This window comes from Hevea brasiliensis, chromosome 2, assembly GCF_030052815.1.
Source record: "Hevea brasiliensis isolate MT/VB/25A 57/8 chromosome 2, ASM3005281v1, whole genome shotgun sequence".
Lineage (NCBI taxonomy): Eukaryota > Viridiplantae > Streptophyta > Magnoliopsida > Malpighiales > Euphorbiaceae > Hevea > Hevea brasiliensis.
This window is the reverse complement of record NC_079494.1, coordinates 114918737-114938041: the sequence shown is the minus strand read 5'-3', so window position 1 is coordinate 114938041 and position 19305 is coordinate 114918737. Positions and strand designations below refer to the sequence as shown.

Here is a 19305-nt window from a genome sequence, read left to right as displayed (position 1 = left end):
TACCTGGTGTGGAAGGGTTTAGTTTTGATGGTGACAGGAGCATGGCTCCATATAATTTGGTGTCAGCAATTAGTGCTAGAAAAATATTGAGGCGTGGATGTCAAGGGTATTTGGCATTGGTGAGAGATACATCTGTAGAAGGTGTCAACATGGAAAATGTTCCTGTTGTCAGAGAATTCATGGATGTCTTCCCTAAGGAGCTTCCAGGGTTACCACCAGAAAGGGGAATAGAGTTCTGCATTGATGTTGTTCCGGGTACAAACCCCATATCAATGCCGCCTTACAGGATGGCACCAGCAGAATTGAAAGAGCTAAAGGAGCAACTACAGGAGCTTTTGGACAAGGGTTTCATATGTCCGAGCACTTCACCCTGGGGTGCTCCTGTTCTATTTGTAAGAAAGAAGGATGGGTCATTGAGATTGTGTATTGACTATAGACAGCTGAACAAGGTGACTGTGAAGAACAAGTATCCACTTCCTCGGATCGATGATCTGTTTGATCAGCTCCAAGGGGCTAGATTCTTTTCCAAGATAGACCTGCGATCAGGCTACCATCAGTTGAGAATCAGGAATGAGGACGTGTCCAAAACGGCATTCAGGACAAGATATGGTCATTATGAGTTCTTGGTGATGTCTTTTGGACTCACTAATGCACCAGCAGCCTTCATGGACTTGATGAACCGGGTGTTCAAGCCATTTTTGGACCGTTTTGTCATCGTATTCATAGATGACATTTTGGTATACTCTCGGACCGAGGAAGAACACGTGTGGCACTTGAGGATGGTGTTGCAGACTTTGAGGGAGCACCAGCTATATGCCAAATTTTCAAAATGTGAATTTTGGCTAGAAAGCATCTCATTCTTGGGACACGTGGTTTCTAGTGAAGGCATTCAAGTAGATCCCAAGAAAATTGAGGCTGTAACTGATTGGCTTAGGCCTACAACAGTCACTGAGGTGCGAAGTTTTCTGGTCTAGCTGGCTACTATAAGCGTTTTATGCAGGATTTTTCCAGGATAGCAGCTCCCCTAACTAAGTTAACTCGGAAGAATGTTCCATTCATTTCGACAGATGACTGTGAGGAGAGTTTCCAGAAGCTTAAGGAGTGTCTAACCCCCGCTCCGGTGCTGACACTACCGATGAGTGGTGAAGGATATACCGTGTATTGTGACGCCTCCAGAGTTGGCTTAGGGTGTGTTTTGATGCAAAATGGAAAAGTAGTGGCTTATGCTTCAAGGCACCTGAAGAGGCATGAGCAGAACTACTCCACCCATGATTTGGAAATGGCGGCTGTAGTCATTGCACTAAAAATCTGGAGACACTACCTATATGGTGAAGTGTGCGAGATATACACCGACCATAAGAGTTTGAAGTACATCTTCCAACAGAGGGATTTAAACTTGAGATAGAGGAGATGGATGGAGCTTTTGAAAGACTATGATTGCACCATCCAGTACCACCCTGGGAAGGCCAATGTAGTAGCAGATGCTTTGAGCAGAAAATCTTCTGGTAGCTTGGCGCACATTTCAGCAGAGAAGAGACTGTTGATTCACGAAGTACATGAGTTGATGGATTAAGGTTTAATCCTAGATCTTTCAGATGAGGGGGTATTGTTGGCTCATTTTTCAGTGAGGCCAGACTTGCGAGATAGAGTTAGAGTTTCCTAGCACAGAGACCAACAATTGATGAAGATCATCGAAGGAGTATAGCAAGGTGAAGGTGGTGAGTTTGGATTTGCCAATGATGGCACCCTAGTGCAAGGTTCTAGGATATGTGTGCCCGATGTGGACAATCTCATAAATGAAATCATGCGAGAGGCACACTATACACTGTATAATGTCCACCCAGGCTCCACCAAGATGTACCATGATGTGAAAGATAGTTATTGGTGGAATGGCATGAAGAGAGACATAGCAGACTTTGTGTCCAAGTGCTTGACTTGTCAGAAGGTGAAATTTAAACATTAGAGACCGTCAGGGAAGCTATAAGAGCTCCCTATCCCAGAATGGAAGTGGAAAATGATTACTATGGATTTTGTGACTGGGTTGCCTCGTACCACGCGAGGATATGATTCGATATGGGTAATTGTAGATCGCCTAACCAAATCAGCTCACTTCTTGCCTGTGAAGACTACATATTCTGTGGCACAGTACGCCCGACTCTACATTCGAGAAATAGTCAGATTACATGGAGTTCCTATTTCCATAATATCTGACAGAGGGCCCCAGTTCACTTCTCGATTTTGGAGAAAGTTGCAGGAGGCACTTGGCACACAGTTGAACTTTAGTACTGCTTTCCACCCTCAGACAGACGGACAGTCCGAAAGGACAATCCAAACACTGGAAGACATGCTTCGCATGAGTGTTTTGGATTTTGGAGGTCAATGGGATGATCAGCTAGCTTTGGTGGAGTTTGCCTATAACAACAGTTACCATTCCAGCATAGGGATAGTATGGAAGAAAGTGTAGGTCTCCTCTGTGTTGGATGGAAATGGGAGAAGCGAAGGTGCATGATGTAGACCTAGTGCAGTACACTTCAGAGATAGTTCCTTTAATCAGGGAACGATTGAAAACAACTTTCAGTAGGCAGAAGAGTTATGCAGACCCCAGACGGAGGGATGTGGAGTTTGCAGTAGGCGATTATGTATTCCTGAAGGTTTCTCCGATGAAGGGAGTCATGAGATTTGGAAAGAAGGGCAAGTTGGCACCTCGGTATATTGAACCTTTTAAGGTTACTGATAGAGTTGGAGCAGTTGCCTACCGGTTGGAGCTACCACCCAACCTTTCTCATGTTCATCCTCTGTTTCACATCTCCATGATCAGGAAATACATTCCTGATCCTTCTCATGTGCTACAGCAGGATGTAATAGAGCTAAAAGAAAATATGATGTTTGAGGAGCAACCTGTAGCCATAGTGGACTACCAAGTGAGGCAGCTAAGATCAAAACAGATCCCTATAGTTAAGGTTTTGTGGAGGAGCCAGTCAGTGGAAGAGTGCACCTGGGAGTCAAAACGGGACATGCGTAGCAAGTACCCTTATCTGTTTAATGTGTAATCCTGTACTTTATTCTGCCTTGTGTTAAATTCGAGGACGAATTTTCTGTAAGGGGGGAAGAATGTAACACCCCTAATTTTTAAATTTATTATTTTTGGGCAAATATTGATTTTTTAATTTTAATTAAATTTTAGGAAATTATTTGAGATTTTTCGGATTTTCGAAATCGGGTTTGATTTTCTGAAAATATAAAACTTTGATGATTTTTAAAAATTAATTTAAAGACCACGTGGCAAAACTAAAAATATATTTTGAGTCTACGAATTTTTCTGAGTCTTCTAGAATTTTTTCGAAATTTTTGGGCCTCGTTTTCGGTCCCAAGGCAGAGTAAAAAAATTCAAAATTTTGTATTCTAAATCAAACCGGCCGAATCGAACCGAATTAGATCGAACTGGTCGAATCGGATCGGCCTTTCTTCTTCCTCTTTCTTCTCCCCGCGCGTGTCCCGACCTTCCTCTCTTTCTCTCCTGTTTTCTCTCTCCTCCCTCCTCCCCTTGCTGCGCTGCAGCCTCCCCAGCCACCCCAGCCCGCCGGCGTGCCTCCCCAGCCACCTCCCCTCGCAGGCCGCTACCTGGAACGCCGGAAAAAGGCGCACGAAGCGACGCGACGGGCAAGCACGCCGCTTCGTCTTCCCGGCCGAAATCCGGCCAATCCGGCCACCAATCGGGCCGGGTCTTGTGTCTAAACCCATCTACACCTCGATAGCTTTCCATAGACACCAAGAACACCAAAATCCATCGAGCGATTTGTCCAATTTTTGTCCGAAAAGTTTTAGCCCATTTTGACTTTTGGGCTAGATTTCTCGCAAACCGTGAACCCCATGAGAAAACTGAGAGTTCCTAAGTGCTCCACTCGTCGAGAGCTTTGCAGCAATATAAATTTCAAAATTTTTCGATACCGTTTTTCAGTGGGTCCCACGGAACTTCGCAGTGTTTTTCCGAGCATTAAATGAGCTTAGAAAATTTCGTAAAATTTATGTACTAACCCCCGTGTTGTGGGCTTTATGTAGGTATCTTCGATTCGCGGAAATTTGACAATTGTATGGGTCTGTGAATTTCCGGCCAGACAGACCGGCTATCGAAAAAGTCTCCGAATTGGATGAGATTTTGGCTACCCCACCATTGTCAGACGTCCCGACCGCGTCCCCAAAGTCGGAATCGGCATAGGTAAACCCGAACCTTACTTTTTCGTAATTTTCTAGTGCTTAAATGGGATTAAAAATCCATAAAATGTTCGTGGTAGCTCAGAAAATTATGATTCTTTTTGCATTAGCTTAGTAATATTGCTAAGGACCGCGGGGCAAAGTTTTAGAATTTTTAGAGCTTGTTTGGGTAGTTTTTGCAAAAAGAGTCAATTATAAGGACTAAATTGAAATTTTACATTTTGTGATGAATGATTGTTTGGATGGGCCCAGGAGGGGCTGTGTGATGTGATTGAGCTGTGGATATATGGATTGTGAATATAGAAGTGTGTTTTGAGCCCTTTTGCAGGTTGGATAGGTCCTAGGTATAGGGGAGACTCTGTCGGATTTTTGGCACGATTTAGGATGAATTTGGTCTTTTTCTTAATCGTATTGAGTCAAATTTATTAAATGATTGTAATAAAAATTGTCAGGTGAGCCGAGACAGCCTTCTTCCTCCGCTCAGCCACCGCAGTGACCGTTGTCAAGTCTGTGAGCAAAATATTAATTTTAATTGTAATTTCGATATTATTATATATTTAAGCATGCCCATGCATCACTTATATGTATGTATCTATGTAGTTACACTCTAGGCACGTTTTATGTCGCATTCATAACTGTTAAGATGCCATGGATGTTATTGTGGTAATTTGGAGCAGTGTACGTGCGTTGATGTGCGTGTGATGTGGTGTTGACTATGGATAGGACGGGTAGACACGGCTTGAGATCTTTGCTGGGACCCGATCCTTCGGGGTAGACACGGCTTGAGTTCTTCGCTGGGACCCCGATTTGGTTTATTAAGCGAAAGTCCTGCTTGAGTTCTTCGCTGGCACAGGTTGCATTTAAGAGAGCTGTATAGGGGATCAGCTCCCATATATTACGATTGATATTATTGGGTGTGTGAGTGCTCCAAATTACCTTTTTGCTGTTATGATGTAAAATTATTGCTGATGTTGCATTTCACTCTACAGGGTGCATTAGCTTTAGATAGTTATAGAGATTATGGTTAAAATTGATATTTTACTCTCTGAGTCGAACGCTCACTCCTGTTCAATATTTTTCCAGGCCACAGGAGGATATTTTTGAGGTTAACCTGCTTTTCTCCCTCGCAGGTCATTTATTTATTTTTGTGTAAACCTGTTAACTCTTAGAATTTCTGCATGTGTTAGAAATATTTATTCAATTTGGGTCTGTAATATAATTATCATGTTAGACCTGTAAAATTATTATTATATGCATGTTTGATGGACTGGATGAGGGAGCTGAGCTCCCATTTATTTTTATGTTGATATGAGTATGTAGAGGGTGAGCTGAGCTCCCCAATTGATTATTTATTATGTTTACAGGTCGGGTGAGTCAAAAACTCCCCGTTGAAAGGTCCATTTTATGGCCGGACTCTGTCCGTTTGATTTCTTGAAATTGGGCCCAAATGAGCCTTAGAGTTGGGTTAATGAATAGTTAGGCTTATTATGGGCCTCGGGGGCTTTAGGCTGGCCCAGGTCCTAGTGCCGGTCCAGCCCATAGGTTGGGTCGTGACATATCTAGTGTGAGAGTACTAGACAATTTGACAGATCCTTCTCCAGTAATAGGAGAAGTGTTACCGTTAGCTGTAGAGATAACTGATTGGTGACATGAACGAATAAATTGTATTTAGCTAGAGTCTTTGGTCATATGATCGGATGCACCTATATCAATAATACAAGTACTATTTTTAGAAATCGCAGAGAACACATTTGTTGTTCCAACAATACCTGGGTATTTGCTATGGGTTGCGGCTATAATTTATCTTCCACATTTAGCTGGGTATCCTCCATGGATGTCACCATAGCCTTCCCAGCAATTTTTTTTGAGAAGTTTTTTTGAGAAGACCCACCATTCGGGATAGCCTATGAGTTCATAACAGCGCTGCTTCGAGTGACCTGGTTCACCACAATGACTAAATTTAAGATTGTTAGATTTTCCAGGAATTTTTTGATGAACTAGATGTTCCTTGTTGAGTTCGGTTTGCTAACATAACTGAGCTTTCAGAAATTGGTCGAGAGCTTCCCATTGTCTATCTTTGTTGATACTATCGCCTTACATACACATATGTGTTCTCCAGGTCGAGTTTTGGATCTTTTCCCAAAATTTCTCCACGAACCTGATCAAATTCAGGATCAAGTCCACTTAGGAAAATATGAACTCGAAGCCTACTCATTGCAGAATGCAATTGAACCACCCCTTCAACAGTTTTTTCCTGAGATGTAGTCCTGTGATCAATTTCCTGAAAAATAGCAACAAGTTCATTATAGCACGTTGACAAGGGTCTACCATTTTGTGTGGTAGAAAAAGATTTTCGATTCAGTAAGAGACGGGTTTCATCTGAGCCATCATAGAAGGCTCTTGATACAGCCTCCCATATTTCATTGGCTATGGAAAGTCGAATAAATCGCTGCATTAGTGATGGACTCATTGAATCGATGAGCTAGCTTTTGACTCTATAATTTTCAGTAATCCACGTTCCAAAATTGGGATCTTCAGGTGGGGGTTTTTTGGTTTCTCCAGTGAGATATGCAGCCTTATTGCGAGCACCAATACGCATCTCCATAAGTTGAGACCATAATGGATAATTGGTATCATCCAATATGATACTAGTTGGAAATGCAGCATTATCCCGGTGAATGATAATAGGTGGAACTGAGCTATTCTGTGTAACAGATACAGTGGGAGTGATTTCTGCCATTTCAATTAGTAAACAAAGGAAATTGCGATGGTGGTTCAGATATGGAATTCAATTCGTGTTGAGCAGCTTTTAGGATCGAATTGCTCTGATACCATGTAAACAATAGAATTCTGAAAAATAATTCAGGTTGTATTTTCTTCTCTAGGATTGGTGTCAATATATAGATACTATTACATCATAAAAAAAAAAAAGGAAATAACACTATTTTAAGAAACCAAATATACATCTATACAAAATCTGTCACCTAATCAGTTCACCTAATCAAACTCCTATAATTATGAAATCAAATCAGATCAGTCTCCTATAATTGTGAAACTAATATGAAAATTACAGCAAGTAGTCAATTATGCCAACATTATTAATTTGGACGGTTTCTCGTACATCCCAATTTATAGGCACCGGAAGAATTGCTCATCGCCAACTCACTGTGTGCCACCGCCAAATTCGCATGGCAGCATGCTTTGGGAGGCTGCCACTGAAGCCACAATTGTTGACTTCTATTTTTTTTTTTTTTTTTTCTTTTTAAATCTCAACAAAGCATGAAGAAGGTAATGAATGCCAGAATTCAAAGATGTCGGCTGCGATTGTTCTACTAAAGATTCGAAGATAGCAATCTGTTTCAATATACATAAACCTGCACTTGCAAAGCAAAATCATTAACCTTCAGTCCATAGATTTTATTGAGAATTAGGGATCAAGAAGAGAATGGCAAATCAATCTTCAGGTAATTAAGGCTCAAGCTAGTATATGCAAGTCCTCTTTTAATAATCTTTTTTTTCTGCCTTCATGAATCAATATTATCGATCATGGTCCTATTTTTAAATATTAACTTTTGCAGTTAAGAGTTCATGGCCGGAGATCGTCGGGGCCAACGGGGACTCTGCAGTGGCTACCATAGAATAAAAATGTGGAAGCAATCGTGATCAAGGAGGGAATGCCTGTGATTCTGGACACCAGATTGAACAGCGTCTGGGTTTGGCTTGATGAAAATGGGGTGGTCACTCGAATTCCTACTATTGGGCTATTGGCTAAACAACAAATATATGATATATTATCTTAAATAAATAAAAAATTAGATAATAAAACAGCCACTCTAAATAAACGGTCTTTGTCATTTGTGACTTGAAAAATAAAAACTTATGTTAGATGTGTGTATCTTGTATATCTAATTAAATAAAATTGATTAATGGGTTCATTACTTTTTTTTTATTACTCTATATAAAATATATTTATTACCGAACTAAAAATGAAGTTAAATAATTTATATTTATGCAGAAGTTCATACCATTTCATATTATAATAAACACTACCTTTTATTTTGTCTTAATTTCCATTTCAATTGAAATTTAAATATTAAATTTTATAAATTTAAAACTATTTAACACGACTAATCTACCACATTTCATGTTTTATAATATATGTAAATTACCTTTAAATAAGTTAATTGACTAATTTAATTAGTTTTTCTTTACTTTTAAAGTATGAAAAGATATTAATTTTAAATTTTTTTATTTATTTATTTATTTTTAGTGACGAACGTGTATTAGAATGAGGCAATTGTCCCTTTAGTTTTTGTAAAAATTACATTTTAGTATTAAAAAAAAATTAAAACTCAAATTTGCCCCATTAAAATTTGATATTTGTCTCTCTAAACATTGACTTTAAAAAATAACAAATGTTTGGTCCTCTTTATAGATTTGAAAATAAGGTGGGCAATTTCATTGAGAACTAGAGATTGAGAGGAGAATGGCAAGTCAGTGTCCAGGTAATTAAGGCACAAGCTAGTGTATGCGAGTCCTCTTTTAATAATCTTTTTCGCTGCCTTCATGAATCACTATTATCGATCATGGTTCTATTTTTAAATATTAACTTTTGCAGTTAAGAATTCATGGCCGGAGCTCGTCGGGACAAACGGGGACATTGCAGCGGGTATCATACAGACAGAGAATGCAAATGTGAAGGCAATCGTGGTCAAGGAGGGATTGCCTATAACTCAGGATTTAAATTTCAACAGGGTCCGGGTTTTCGTGGATGAAAATCGGGTGGTCACTCAAGTTCCTGCCATTGGCTAAACAACGAATTTATTACCTCAATGGAGCAGAAATTATATAATAAAAAAGTAATAGCAAATAAATAATATCTGTTCTTTATGATTTGAGGAATAAAAATTTGTGTTAATTTAGATTTATGTGGATCCTATATAAGCAATTAAAAGTTTGATTATTATTCCAATTAAATAAAAATAGATTAATAGGTTCATTAGTTTTTTTTTTAAATTATAATTCTATAAATCAGATAAGGCCATTTGAACTTAAATTTTTAATTAAATTAAAAAATACATTTATTATTGAACTAATTTTGCAAGTTACTCATTAGCCTTATTATTGATCTCCCTTCATAACTTATAAATCAATCTGAAATAAATATACAACCTTCACATGCAGTCTAGTTGTTGTCCAACAGCCACTTTGATCAATTGGATACTGAAGGAAGAAGTTGGAGAGTAAAAATCACATCACTCTGTAATTTTTGCTTTTTTTTTTTTTAATAGATAATATTTCATTCAATAAAAAAGTCTAGGCCCAATATTAAAATAAAATTTATATTATATTATTAAAATAAAATAATAAATAATTCATAGTTTCAAATGCATGGTATTATACAGGTTTTATAATGTAATTAAGTAGTTACCTCTAAACTTGATTGTTTGTGCAAGTAAATGGAAAACTCAATTTTTCAATCAGAAATTTTTTAATTTTGAATATTGAGCTATTTGTTTTTTAATTTAAAGTGATAATTCAAGTGGTGATTGCTTGGCTGCCCCTCTCACCAGCGAACTCGAGTGTATAGCCGCGTTTAATATTAATATTAAATCAAATATGAAAAAAATAAAAACATTTTTATTATTTTTAATTTTTATAGCAAATATATGATGAATTGTGTTTTTTGTGAAAATCATATGCAACATCATGTATGTAAGGCAAAGCAATTCTTCATATTTGATTTTTTCTTTTTTTTGAAGTTCATATTTGATTGATATTTGACATTTGTGTTCACTAATTTATTACAATCCCTATAAAAATAAAGTAAAGTTTCAAAATTAGAGATGTAAATAATACTCACACTCCTATTATATTAAATACTCAATTCATAATCCGACATCGACCTAAGCATTGAAGTGGTTGCCAACTATCACCTGTTTTTTTATTTTCTGGAGATCCTCAATCTTGCCAAATCCAGTATCCAATAAATCTACGGCAATATTAATATTATTAATTAAAGAAATTCTTATACATATATGATTTAATTACAAGAAAAACATTACATGAATTTGCTAAGCAAAGAAAAAAAATTGAAAGATATATATATATATTATTAAGTATAAAATTATTAAAAATTATTAAGATTTTAGTTTAATTAATTTTAAATTAATTAAATAATAATATAATGATATAATTAATAAAAATTTAAAATATATAATAAATTTTGTTATATATTTTTGTTTATAAAAATATAATTCCTCATCATTAATTATATAACTTAAAAAATTGATGAGATGACTATTTTATAATTAAATTTATAATTTTTAACCTTAGATTAAATCTTAAAGAAATTCACTTATCAACTCAACTAAAAATGGTTAATAAAATGGTTAATAGAATAGAATTTAGATTTACATAGAAAACTAATATAACCAATCAAATTAAATTTTTTTCTAAATAATAATAATAATTTATTTTATTTTTAGCTAATTAAAATAGAAAGTACTAATTTATCATTGCACACGCACCAATTTAATTTTTTTGGTTAAAATTAATTATATTTTTATTATAATATATTTATTTTTAGTTTATTTAGTAATTATTTAATTAAAAGTAATATTAATAAATTTACTAATATTTAAATTATATTTTTAATCTTAAATTATATTTTTAATATTATTTTCTTTTTTAAAATACATTTTATTTTGATATTGTTAAATAAATTATTAAAATTTAATTTAATTATAAAATATATAAAATCAATTAAAAATAAAACAAATAAGAGGTAACGAAAACACTAAAACACAAAAGTTGTAACGCCCTCACCATAGGTAGTCCGTACAATTTACTGTTCCGATGACTCATATCTGTTCGGACAGTCAAAATGTCTAGAACTACACTTAAATTATAGTAAAGAGGCATAAATTAATGAAATAAATAAAAAAAAATATAGGAAAAATTTTGAGAAAAATAAATTAAAGTTTAGAGAATATAAATTGGTATAAAATAATAAAAATAACCCGATGAGTACCATGAAAGGCATTTTGGTCATTTTACCCCTAGAGGTGAATTTTGACTTAAATGTCAAATTAAAATTTGGAAATAGAATAATTAACATAAATTAATTTTATGAATTTGAATTTGGAAAATGGAAAGGGCAAGAAAAGAAAAGGAAAGAAAAGAAAAGAAAGGAAAATAAAAAGACTTATGGCATTTAAAGAAAAGAAAAAATAAGCTTATGAAAATTTAAAACAAAATTAAGTACAATAAAAATATAAATATATAAAGCACAAGAGACAAAACCCACCTACTTTTCTCTCCATCTTCTTCCCCACTCTCCTCTCTCTTGCCGTCCACCCTTTGCTCCCTCTCCACCATTTTTGTCAAGCTTTCAAGCTTGATTTTCCAAGCTTCCACACACCAAAACTTATAGCTCCCTTTACAAAAAATACTCCCTACACCCTAAGGAAGCTTTAGATACCCATTTGAAGAAGAGAAATTGAAGTTTGGCAAGACACCCAAAAAGGTTAGTGCACTAATCCCTCTTCTTCTCTTTATTAAACATGAAAAGCATGTTTAGCTAAGCATAAATACCATTAAAACAAAAAGAAAATCTAGAGGAAAGAACCCTTGAATTTTTGGCAGCCATGGAACTTGAAATTTATTGCTTTTAAGTGATGAAAAAATGGTTCTATGAGAATGTGTAATTAGTTGAAATGTTTGGGTGTTTGATTGTGTAAATTTGAAACTTTGAAAACTAGGGTTTGTGTAAATGTTGAGGACTTTGTGTAAGATGTTGAAATTGATCTATTGGGATGAGATTGTTGCTTATAGAAGTGTATTGCATGCAAATTGAAGTAAGGAAGTTGGAGGAGATTGAGTTTTGGAAGTGTCAATTTTCTGCAGGTTGTGTTTGTTGAGGGCAGTGTACATTTTAGGCCATAAATAAAATTGTGTGACCCCAATTGGTATGAGGCCAATTGGAGGTGAAACTAGACCCAAAATAGCCCATTTTCCATGAAGAAACCATGCCCCAATTCTGTCCAAAACTTGACCTAAATACTGCCCAAATTCGGATTTCCCTGCAACCCAACCCAGAAAATGACCAAATGAACAGTACGTGTTCATTTGGTCATAACTCTCTATACTGGTCCAAAAATCCTAAAATTTTAACCATGGAAAGTTTAGACATAGGGCTACACTTTTCATGAAGACCACTTAACCCAGTTTTTCCTTTAACCAAATCAAATTGTTAGCACAAGTTGGGTCACTGAAACTGCCAACCCAGAAAATGACCAAATGAACAGTACGTGTTCATTTGGTCATAACTCTCTCTATACTGGTCCAAAAATCCTAAAATTTTAACCATGGAAAGTTTAGACATAGGGCTACACTTTTCATGAAGACCACTTAACCCAGTTTTGCCTTTAACCAAATCAAATTGTTAGCACTAGTTGGGTCACTGAAACTGCCAACCCAGAAAATGTCCCAAAATACTATTCCTTTGGTATTTTGACCATAACTTGAGTTCTATAATCCCAAATTCAGTGATTCAAAAACTGAAATTCAAGTTTAAACATAGAGGAGCAATTGTTATGAAGGAAGTGTGACTAAATAGACATCCTAACCTAGTCAAACTCCTAGATAAATATAACACATCAACATGAACCTAAAGAAAGGTTCATGGGAAAAATGCTATCTATGAAAATTAAAATCCTCATAAGGATAATTAAATATTAAAAATGATATGAATATGTAAATTGGGACTAATTTCCTATTAATATGAAATTAATAGTACTAATGAACAGTACTAGAAAATAGTAACAGTGAATAGTGCTAAATTAATTAAAAATGTTTAATTGCCCATAGTATACCTAGACTTATTTATTTAGTTGGATAAATTGGTATACCAATTAGGGACTACAGATAGCAGTACTGCCTACCGAGAAAATCATGAACTGACAATATATGTCTGGTATGATTGTTCTACAGGCTATATGCCTACTTTATTTCTGGCTTTACAAGCTCGACAATGGCCTCGTGCGACGGTGCCTTGTGCCCGATACCGCCTCGTGCCCGATGTGACGATATCGGATAGACATATGGTCGTCTAACCAAAGGTACACCCGTACATCCAGCTTTTATAATTTGTTATAGGTTTTCTTGGGCACTGAAAAAAAATAAATAAATAAATAATTAAGACTTAAAATACAATAAGTAATCATAAAAGATCCCAATAATGTTAATTATTTCCAAAGAGCAATAAAAATGTAAAATACCCAGAAATTATGAGTTGCATATATTATTTCAAATTATTAAATTATTGTTATTATAAACTATGCACCACTAAGCGTTATGCTTAGCGTGTTGGTTTTCCATCGCGTAGGTACTGGAGATCAGCCGCAGTGACCGCAAGAAGAAGACTAAAGAGTACACGACAGAGCTTTGATCGGATCATCATTGTCCAGAGTCACCTCACCGGTCTGTTGTATTTTGGTAGGGCCCATGTATAGACTAGTATTTTGGTTCATTATGTTTAGTCATGATGTAATTACTAGTTTATGATGTATTTCATTTTGGACTTGTAATTAAACTTTGAGATTGAAATGAAAACTTGTAATTTATTATCTATGAATTTCTATATGAATGCAATAGATAATACTTCATTTTGAGATCTCATAAATAATTGTAAATGATATGATACATGAGAATATGATATGGAAATGTGTAAAATGAATATGAATATGTTAACAGGTGATTAGTGGAATCCGCCAGATGCTAATAAAATAAGGGAGGCTCTGTCCGGGTCTCCACAGAAATAGGATAAAAAAAAAAAAAAATTTCTACACATAGAATACATGTTTTAAATGACATAAAAAGTTTACAATAGATATGATAAAACAAGATAGGGTGCTCCGGCACCGAATGTGGCACTTCTTGCTCGGCTATACTGTAGACGGGTAAGGGGTGTCACATTTAGTGGTATTAGAGCCAGGTTTAGGCGGTCCTAGACCTAGATAGATAGAAAGAAATAGTTGCATCACTTGCATGGGCCTTTAAATAGAGTCGAGGTGACACTAATGCAGATCTGTTCTTTGTCTGTTTTATAGGATCGATGGCATCTGATCCTTCAGAGCACGGACCTCCGAGACCGATAGAGGAGGAAGTAGAGAGTCACGCACCTGCTCCTAGTCGGGGGAGAAGTGGTAGTAGAGCAGAGTCATCTCGAGGTACTGTGAGTAGGGCACAGCAGGCCTTCTATGAACAGATGACACAGCTGTTCCATCAGTTCGCCGGAGCCATTCCACAGCCACCTCCACCTCCACAGCCACAGCCACCTCCACCTCCACAGCCACAGCCACAGCCACCGCCACCACCACCACTCAGACATACCACCTCCACCCCCACACAAGAACCTATACACAGATCTCCACTAGAGAGACTGCGAAAGTATGGGGCAGTTGACTTCAGAGGTAAGAGGGATGATGATCCAGCTGGAGCAGAGTATTAGCTGGAGAGGACAGAGAGGGTATTGCAGCAATTGCATTGCACCCCAGAGCAGCAGTTGGAGTGTACTCTATCACTGCTACAGGAGGATGCATATAGATGGTGGGTGACAGTATCTAGAGTAGTACAGCCTGCACAGATCACCTGGGAGTTCTTTCTGGTTGAATTCAGAAAGAAATACATCAGTCATGTGTACTTGGAGGCCAGAAGAAGAGAATTCGCATCGAGACAGAGGCACTGATCTCGAATATGAGCGAATTCGTGAGACTTAGCGAATATGCATTGGAGTTGATGCCAACAGAGGTTCATAAATGCGTAAGATTTGAGGATGGATCAATGACAACATCAGTTGATAGTGACATCTCACCACTTCATGATTTCTCTGCTGATAGCATCAGCCCTTGATGTGGAGAGAGTCAGAAATGAAGAGCAGTCCAGAAAGGATAGGCAACGCAAGAGGGGTTCTGGGTCTGGTCAGTCCGGTTCAGCAGACACGGGTAGTAAGAGACCCAAGGTGTCTCAGGGTCAGACTCAAGGTCGGGGCAAGAAACAGAAGTCTCGGTTTGCTCCAAGGAGAGGAGGAGGACAATCTGGTGCATCAGTGGGTAGTTCACCAGGTGCAGTTACACGGGGATCAGCCCCACCACCTGCTTGTGTACATTGTGGTAGACCCCACAGAGGAGAGTGCAGATTGTTGACAGGTGGATGTTTCAGATGTGGGTCTACGGATCACTTCCTGAAGGATTGTCCACAGAGGAACACTAGTGCTCCCACTGCTCCACCTCAGATGGAGAGGTCTGCCCCAACAGCACAGAGGGGTAGGAGACCTGTGAGGCCTGATACAGCTAGCACATCACGAGGCCTACCGCAGAGACACCCAGAGGCGGGAGATTAGGTAGCACCTCGTGCTTATGCCATGAGAGCTCGAGATGAGCCAGAGCCAGCTGATGTCATTAGAGGTACATTTTCTTTTTATGACCTGCTTGTATGTGCATTGATTGATCCGGGTTCCACACATTCATATGTGTGCATCACACCACCAATTGATAGAGGGGTACAAGTAGAGGAACTAGAGGAGGACATACAAGTCACAAACCCTTTAGGCCATAGTGTCATGGTGAAAAAGGTCTACAAGGGTTGTCCTCTGAAAACACAAGGGTATGAGTTTTTAGCTGACTTGATTGAGCTACCATTCCATGAATTCGATGTGATATTAGGTATGGACTGGTTATCACGTCATCAGGCGATGGTAGATTGTTGGCTAAAGAGGATGTCACTACAGACAGTAGATGGGGATGTGATTACAGTTGTGGATGAACGAACGGGTTATCTTTCCACCATCATATCAGCCACAACAGCCAGAAGACTGATAAGAAATGGCTGTGAGGCTTTCTTAGCACATGTGGTTGATACCAGGAAGACTAGCCCAAGCATGCAGGAGATCCCCATTATATGTGATTTTCCGGATGTGTTTCCAGAAGAGTTACCGGGTTTGCCACCCAATAGAGAAGTGGAGTTTGCTATAGAGGTTATGCCGGGTACTGCACCAATGTCCATTGCTCCATATAGGATGGCACCTACTGAACTGAGAGAGTTGAAAGTTCAGTTACAGGAGCTACTAGACAAAGGCTTCATACGCCCTAGTGTGTCACCCTGGGGAGCACCAGTGCTATTTGTGAAGAAGAAGGACGGTACCCTTCGGCTATGTATAGACTACCGGCAGCTGAATAAGGTGACTGTGAAAAACAAATACCCTTTACCTAGGGTAGATGACCTGTTTGATCAGTTGAGGGGAGCTGGAGTATTCTCCAAGATAGATCTCAGATCAGGCTATCACCAGTTGAGAGTGAAGGAGACAGATGTTCCTAAAACTGCTTTCAGGACCCGGTATGGACACTATGAGTTCCTAGTGATGCCATTTGGGCTAACAAATGCACCAGCAGCTTTCATGGACCTAATGAACCGCATCTTTCATCCCTACTTGGATCGGTTTGTTGTGGTCTTTATAGATGATATCTTGGTGTATTCTAAGAACCGGGAAGAGCATGATGAACACCTGAGAGTAGTACTACAGACACTGCGAGAAAAGCAGTTGTATGCCAAGTTATCCAAGTGTGACTTCTGGTTGGATGAGATATCCTTTCTTGGACACATTGTGTCAGCAGATGGAATCAGGGTAGATCCAAGGAAGATTGAAGCAATAGTTGAATGGAAGCCTCCCAAAAATGTAACAGAAGTCAGAAGCTTTTTGGGGTTAGCTGGATACTACAAGAGATTTGTGAAGGGATTTTCCTTATAGCACCCATCGACTAAGTTATCGATAAGAATGCAAAGTTTGACTGGAATGAAAAATGTCAAACCAATTTTGAGAAGCTAAAGGCTATGCTTACAGAAGCTCCAGTGTTGACACAGCCAGAGTCAGAGAAAGACTATGTGATCTATAGTGATGCCTCTCACAATGGGCTTGGGTGTGTTCTAATGCAGGAAGGGAAAGTAGTTGCCTATGCTTCTAGACAGCTAAGGCCACATGAAAAGAACTACCCAACTCATGATCTGGAATTGGCGGCAATAATATTTGCATTGAAGATATGGAGGCATTACCTATATGGTGAGAAGTGTTACATCTACACTGATCACAAGAGTCTAAAGTACTTGCCAACTCAGAAGGAACTCAATCTGAGACAGAGGAGATGGATTGAATTCCTTAAAGACTATGACTGTGTGATCGACTACCATCCTGGGAAAGCAAATATAGTGGCTGACGCCCTAAGCAGGAAGTCCATGATGGCTTTGAGAGCATTGAATGCTCGACTGTCTTTAGCACAGGATGGGGTACTTTTGGCTGAGTTGTGTGTAAAGCCAAGTTTGTTACAGCAAATACAAGAGGCACAGTTAAGGGATGAAAAGTTGCTAATCATGGGCGTAACTCAAGAGGGGAAGGAGACTGATTATGAGTTGAAAGGAGATGGGTGCCTGCATTTATAAAGGCAGAATATGTGTACCAAGAGATGAGGAATCAAGAAGAATATCTTAAAAGAGGCGCACTGAGCTTCCATGCTATGCACCTGTGAAGTACCAAGATGTACCAAGACCAAAACACATTATTGGTGGCCTGAATGAAGAAAGAGATTGGTGATTTTGTGACTAGATGTTTGACATGCCAAAGTTAAGGTCGAGCATCAGTTCCATCGTGGTTGTTGCAACCTATATCCATACCGTAATGGAAATGGGACCAGATACCATGGATTTTATGACTGTGCTACCATTGACACAGAGGAAGAATGATACTATATGGGTGATTTTGGATAGATTGACCAAGTCACCATTTCCTACCGCTAGAACCAGCTACTCATTAGAGAGATTTGCAGAGATTTACATAGATGAGATAGTCGGGCTACATGGAGTGCCAACATCGATCATATCTGACCGAGACCTGAGATTTACTTTGAGGTTTTGAAAGAGGCTACAGGAGTCTTTAGGCACTCAACTACACTTCAGTACCACTTTTCATCCACAGACGGATGGACAAATGTAACGGGTGATCTGTATTGGAGGATATGTTGAGAAGTCGCATCATTGATTTTGAAGGAAGTTGGGAGAAGTATCTTCCTTTGGTAGAGTTTGCTTACACAACAAATACTACCAAGCCAAGATAAAAATGGCTCCATATGAAGCGTTGTATGGGAGGAGATGTAGAACTCCCTTATCTGGACAGAAATGGGTGAGGAGAAAATAGTGGGCCCATTTAGTGAGACAGACAGAGGAAAAAGTGAAACTCATCGAGACAATTTGAAGGTCGCCTTGGACATGTAAGTCATATGCCGACTTGAGGAGAAAGGATATAGAGTATGAGGTTGGCGAGAAGGTGTTTCTAAAGGTATCACCTTGGAAAAAAGTGCTAAGATTTGGTAAAAAGGGTAAGTTGAGCCCTAGGTTTATTGGTCCATACGATGTCATTGAGCGTGTGGGTCCAGTAGCCTACAGGCTAGCTTTACCACCTGAGCTGGACAAGATCCACAGTGTATTCCATGTGTCGATGCTCAGGAGATACAGATCAGATCCTTCACATGTCATTTCAACAGAGGAGATAATTGTGCAACCTGATTTGACATATGAAGAAGAACCCATCAGAATCTTGGCACGGGAAGTGAAAGAACTCAGAAATAAGAGGATCCCACTAGTGAAAGTCTTGTGGAGACACCACAACACGGAAGAAGCGACATGGGAGAGCGAGGAGACGATGAGGCAGCAGTTCCCTCAGCTCTTCACATTAGGTAAATTTCGAGGACGAAATTTCTATTAGAGGGGAAGAATTGTAACGCCCTCACCATAGGTAGTCCGTACAATTTACTGTTCCGACGACTCATATCTGTTCGGACAGTCAAAATGTCCGAACTACACTTAAATTATAGTAAAGAGGCATAAATTAATGAAATAAATAAAAAAAAATATAGGAAAAATTTTGAGAAAAATAAATTAAAGTTTAGAGAATTTATAAATTGGTATAAAATAATAAAAATAACCCGATGAGTACCATGAAAGGCATTTTGGTCATTTTACCCCTAGATGTGAATTTTGACTTAA

The 19305-nt window shown here is 38.1% G+C and overlaps 1 protein-coding gene and 1 long non-coding RNA gene across 2 annotated transcripts; both read left to right on the top strand.

The window, feature by feature from the left end:
* The first annotated feature begins 7468 nt into the window (after positions 1–7468).
* On the top strand, positions 7469–8161 carry LOC110663190 (uncharacterized). The gene is made up of 2 exons (XR_002496460.2): positions 7469–7676; positions 7791–8161. It is a non-coding gene; the product is annotated as an uncharacterized LOC110663190 (long non-coding RNA).
* A 496-nt stretch (positions 8162–8657) lies between these two features.
* LOC131175580 (protease inhibitor HPI) lies at positions 8658–9211 on the top strand. The gene is made up of 2 exons (XM_058140227.1): positions 8658–8717; positions 8831–9211. Exons 1-2 carry the CDS (start codon positions 8699–8701, stop codon positions 9022–9024), a joined length of 213 nt encoding a protein of 70 aa, XP_057996210.1. The 5' UTR covers positions 8658–8698; the 3' UTR covers positions 9025–9211.
* Positions 9212–19305: the final 10094 nt, after the last annotated feature.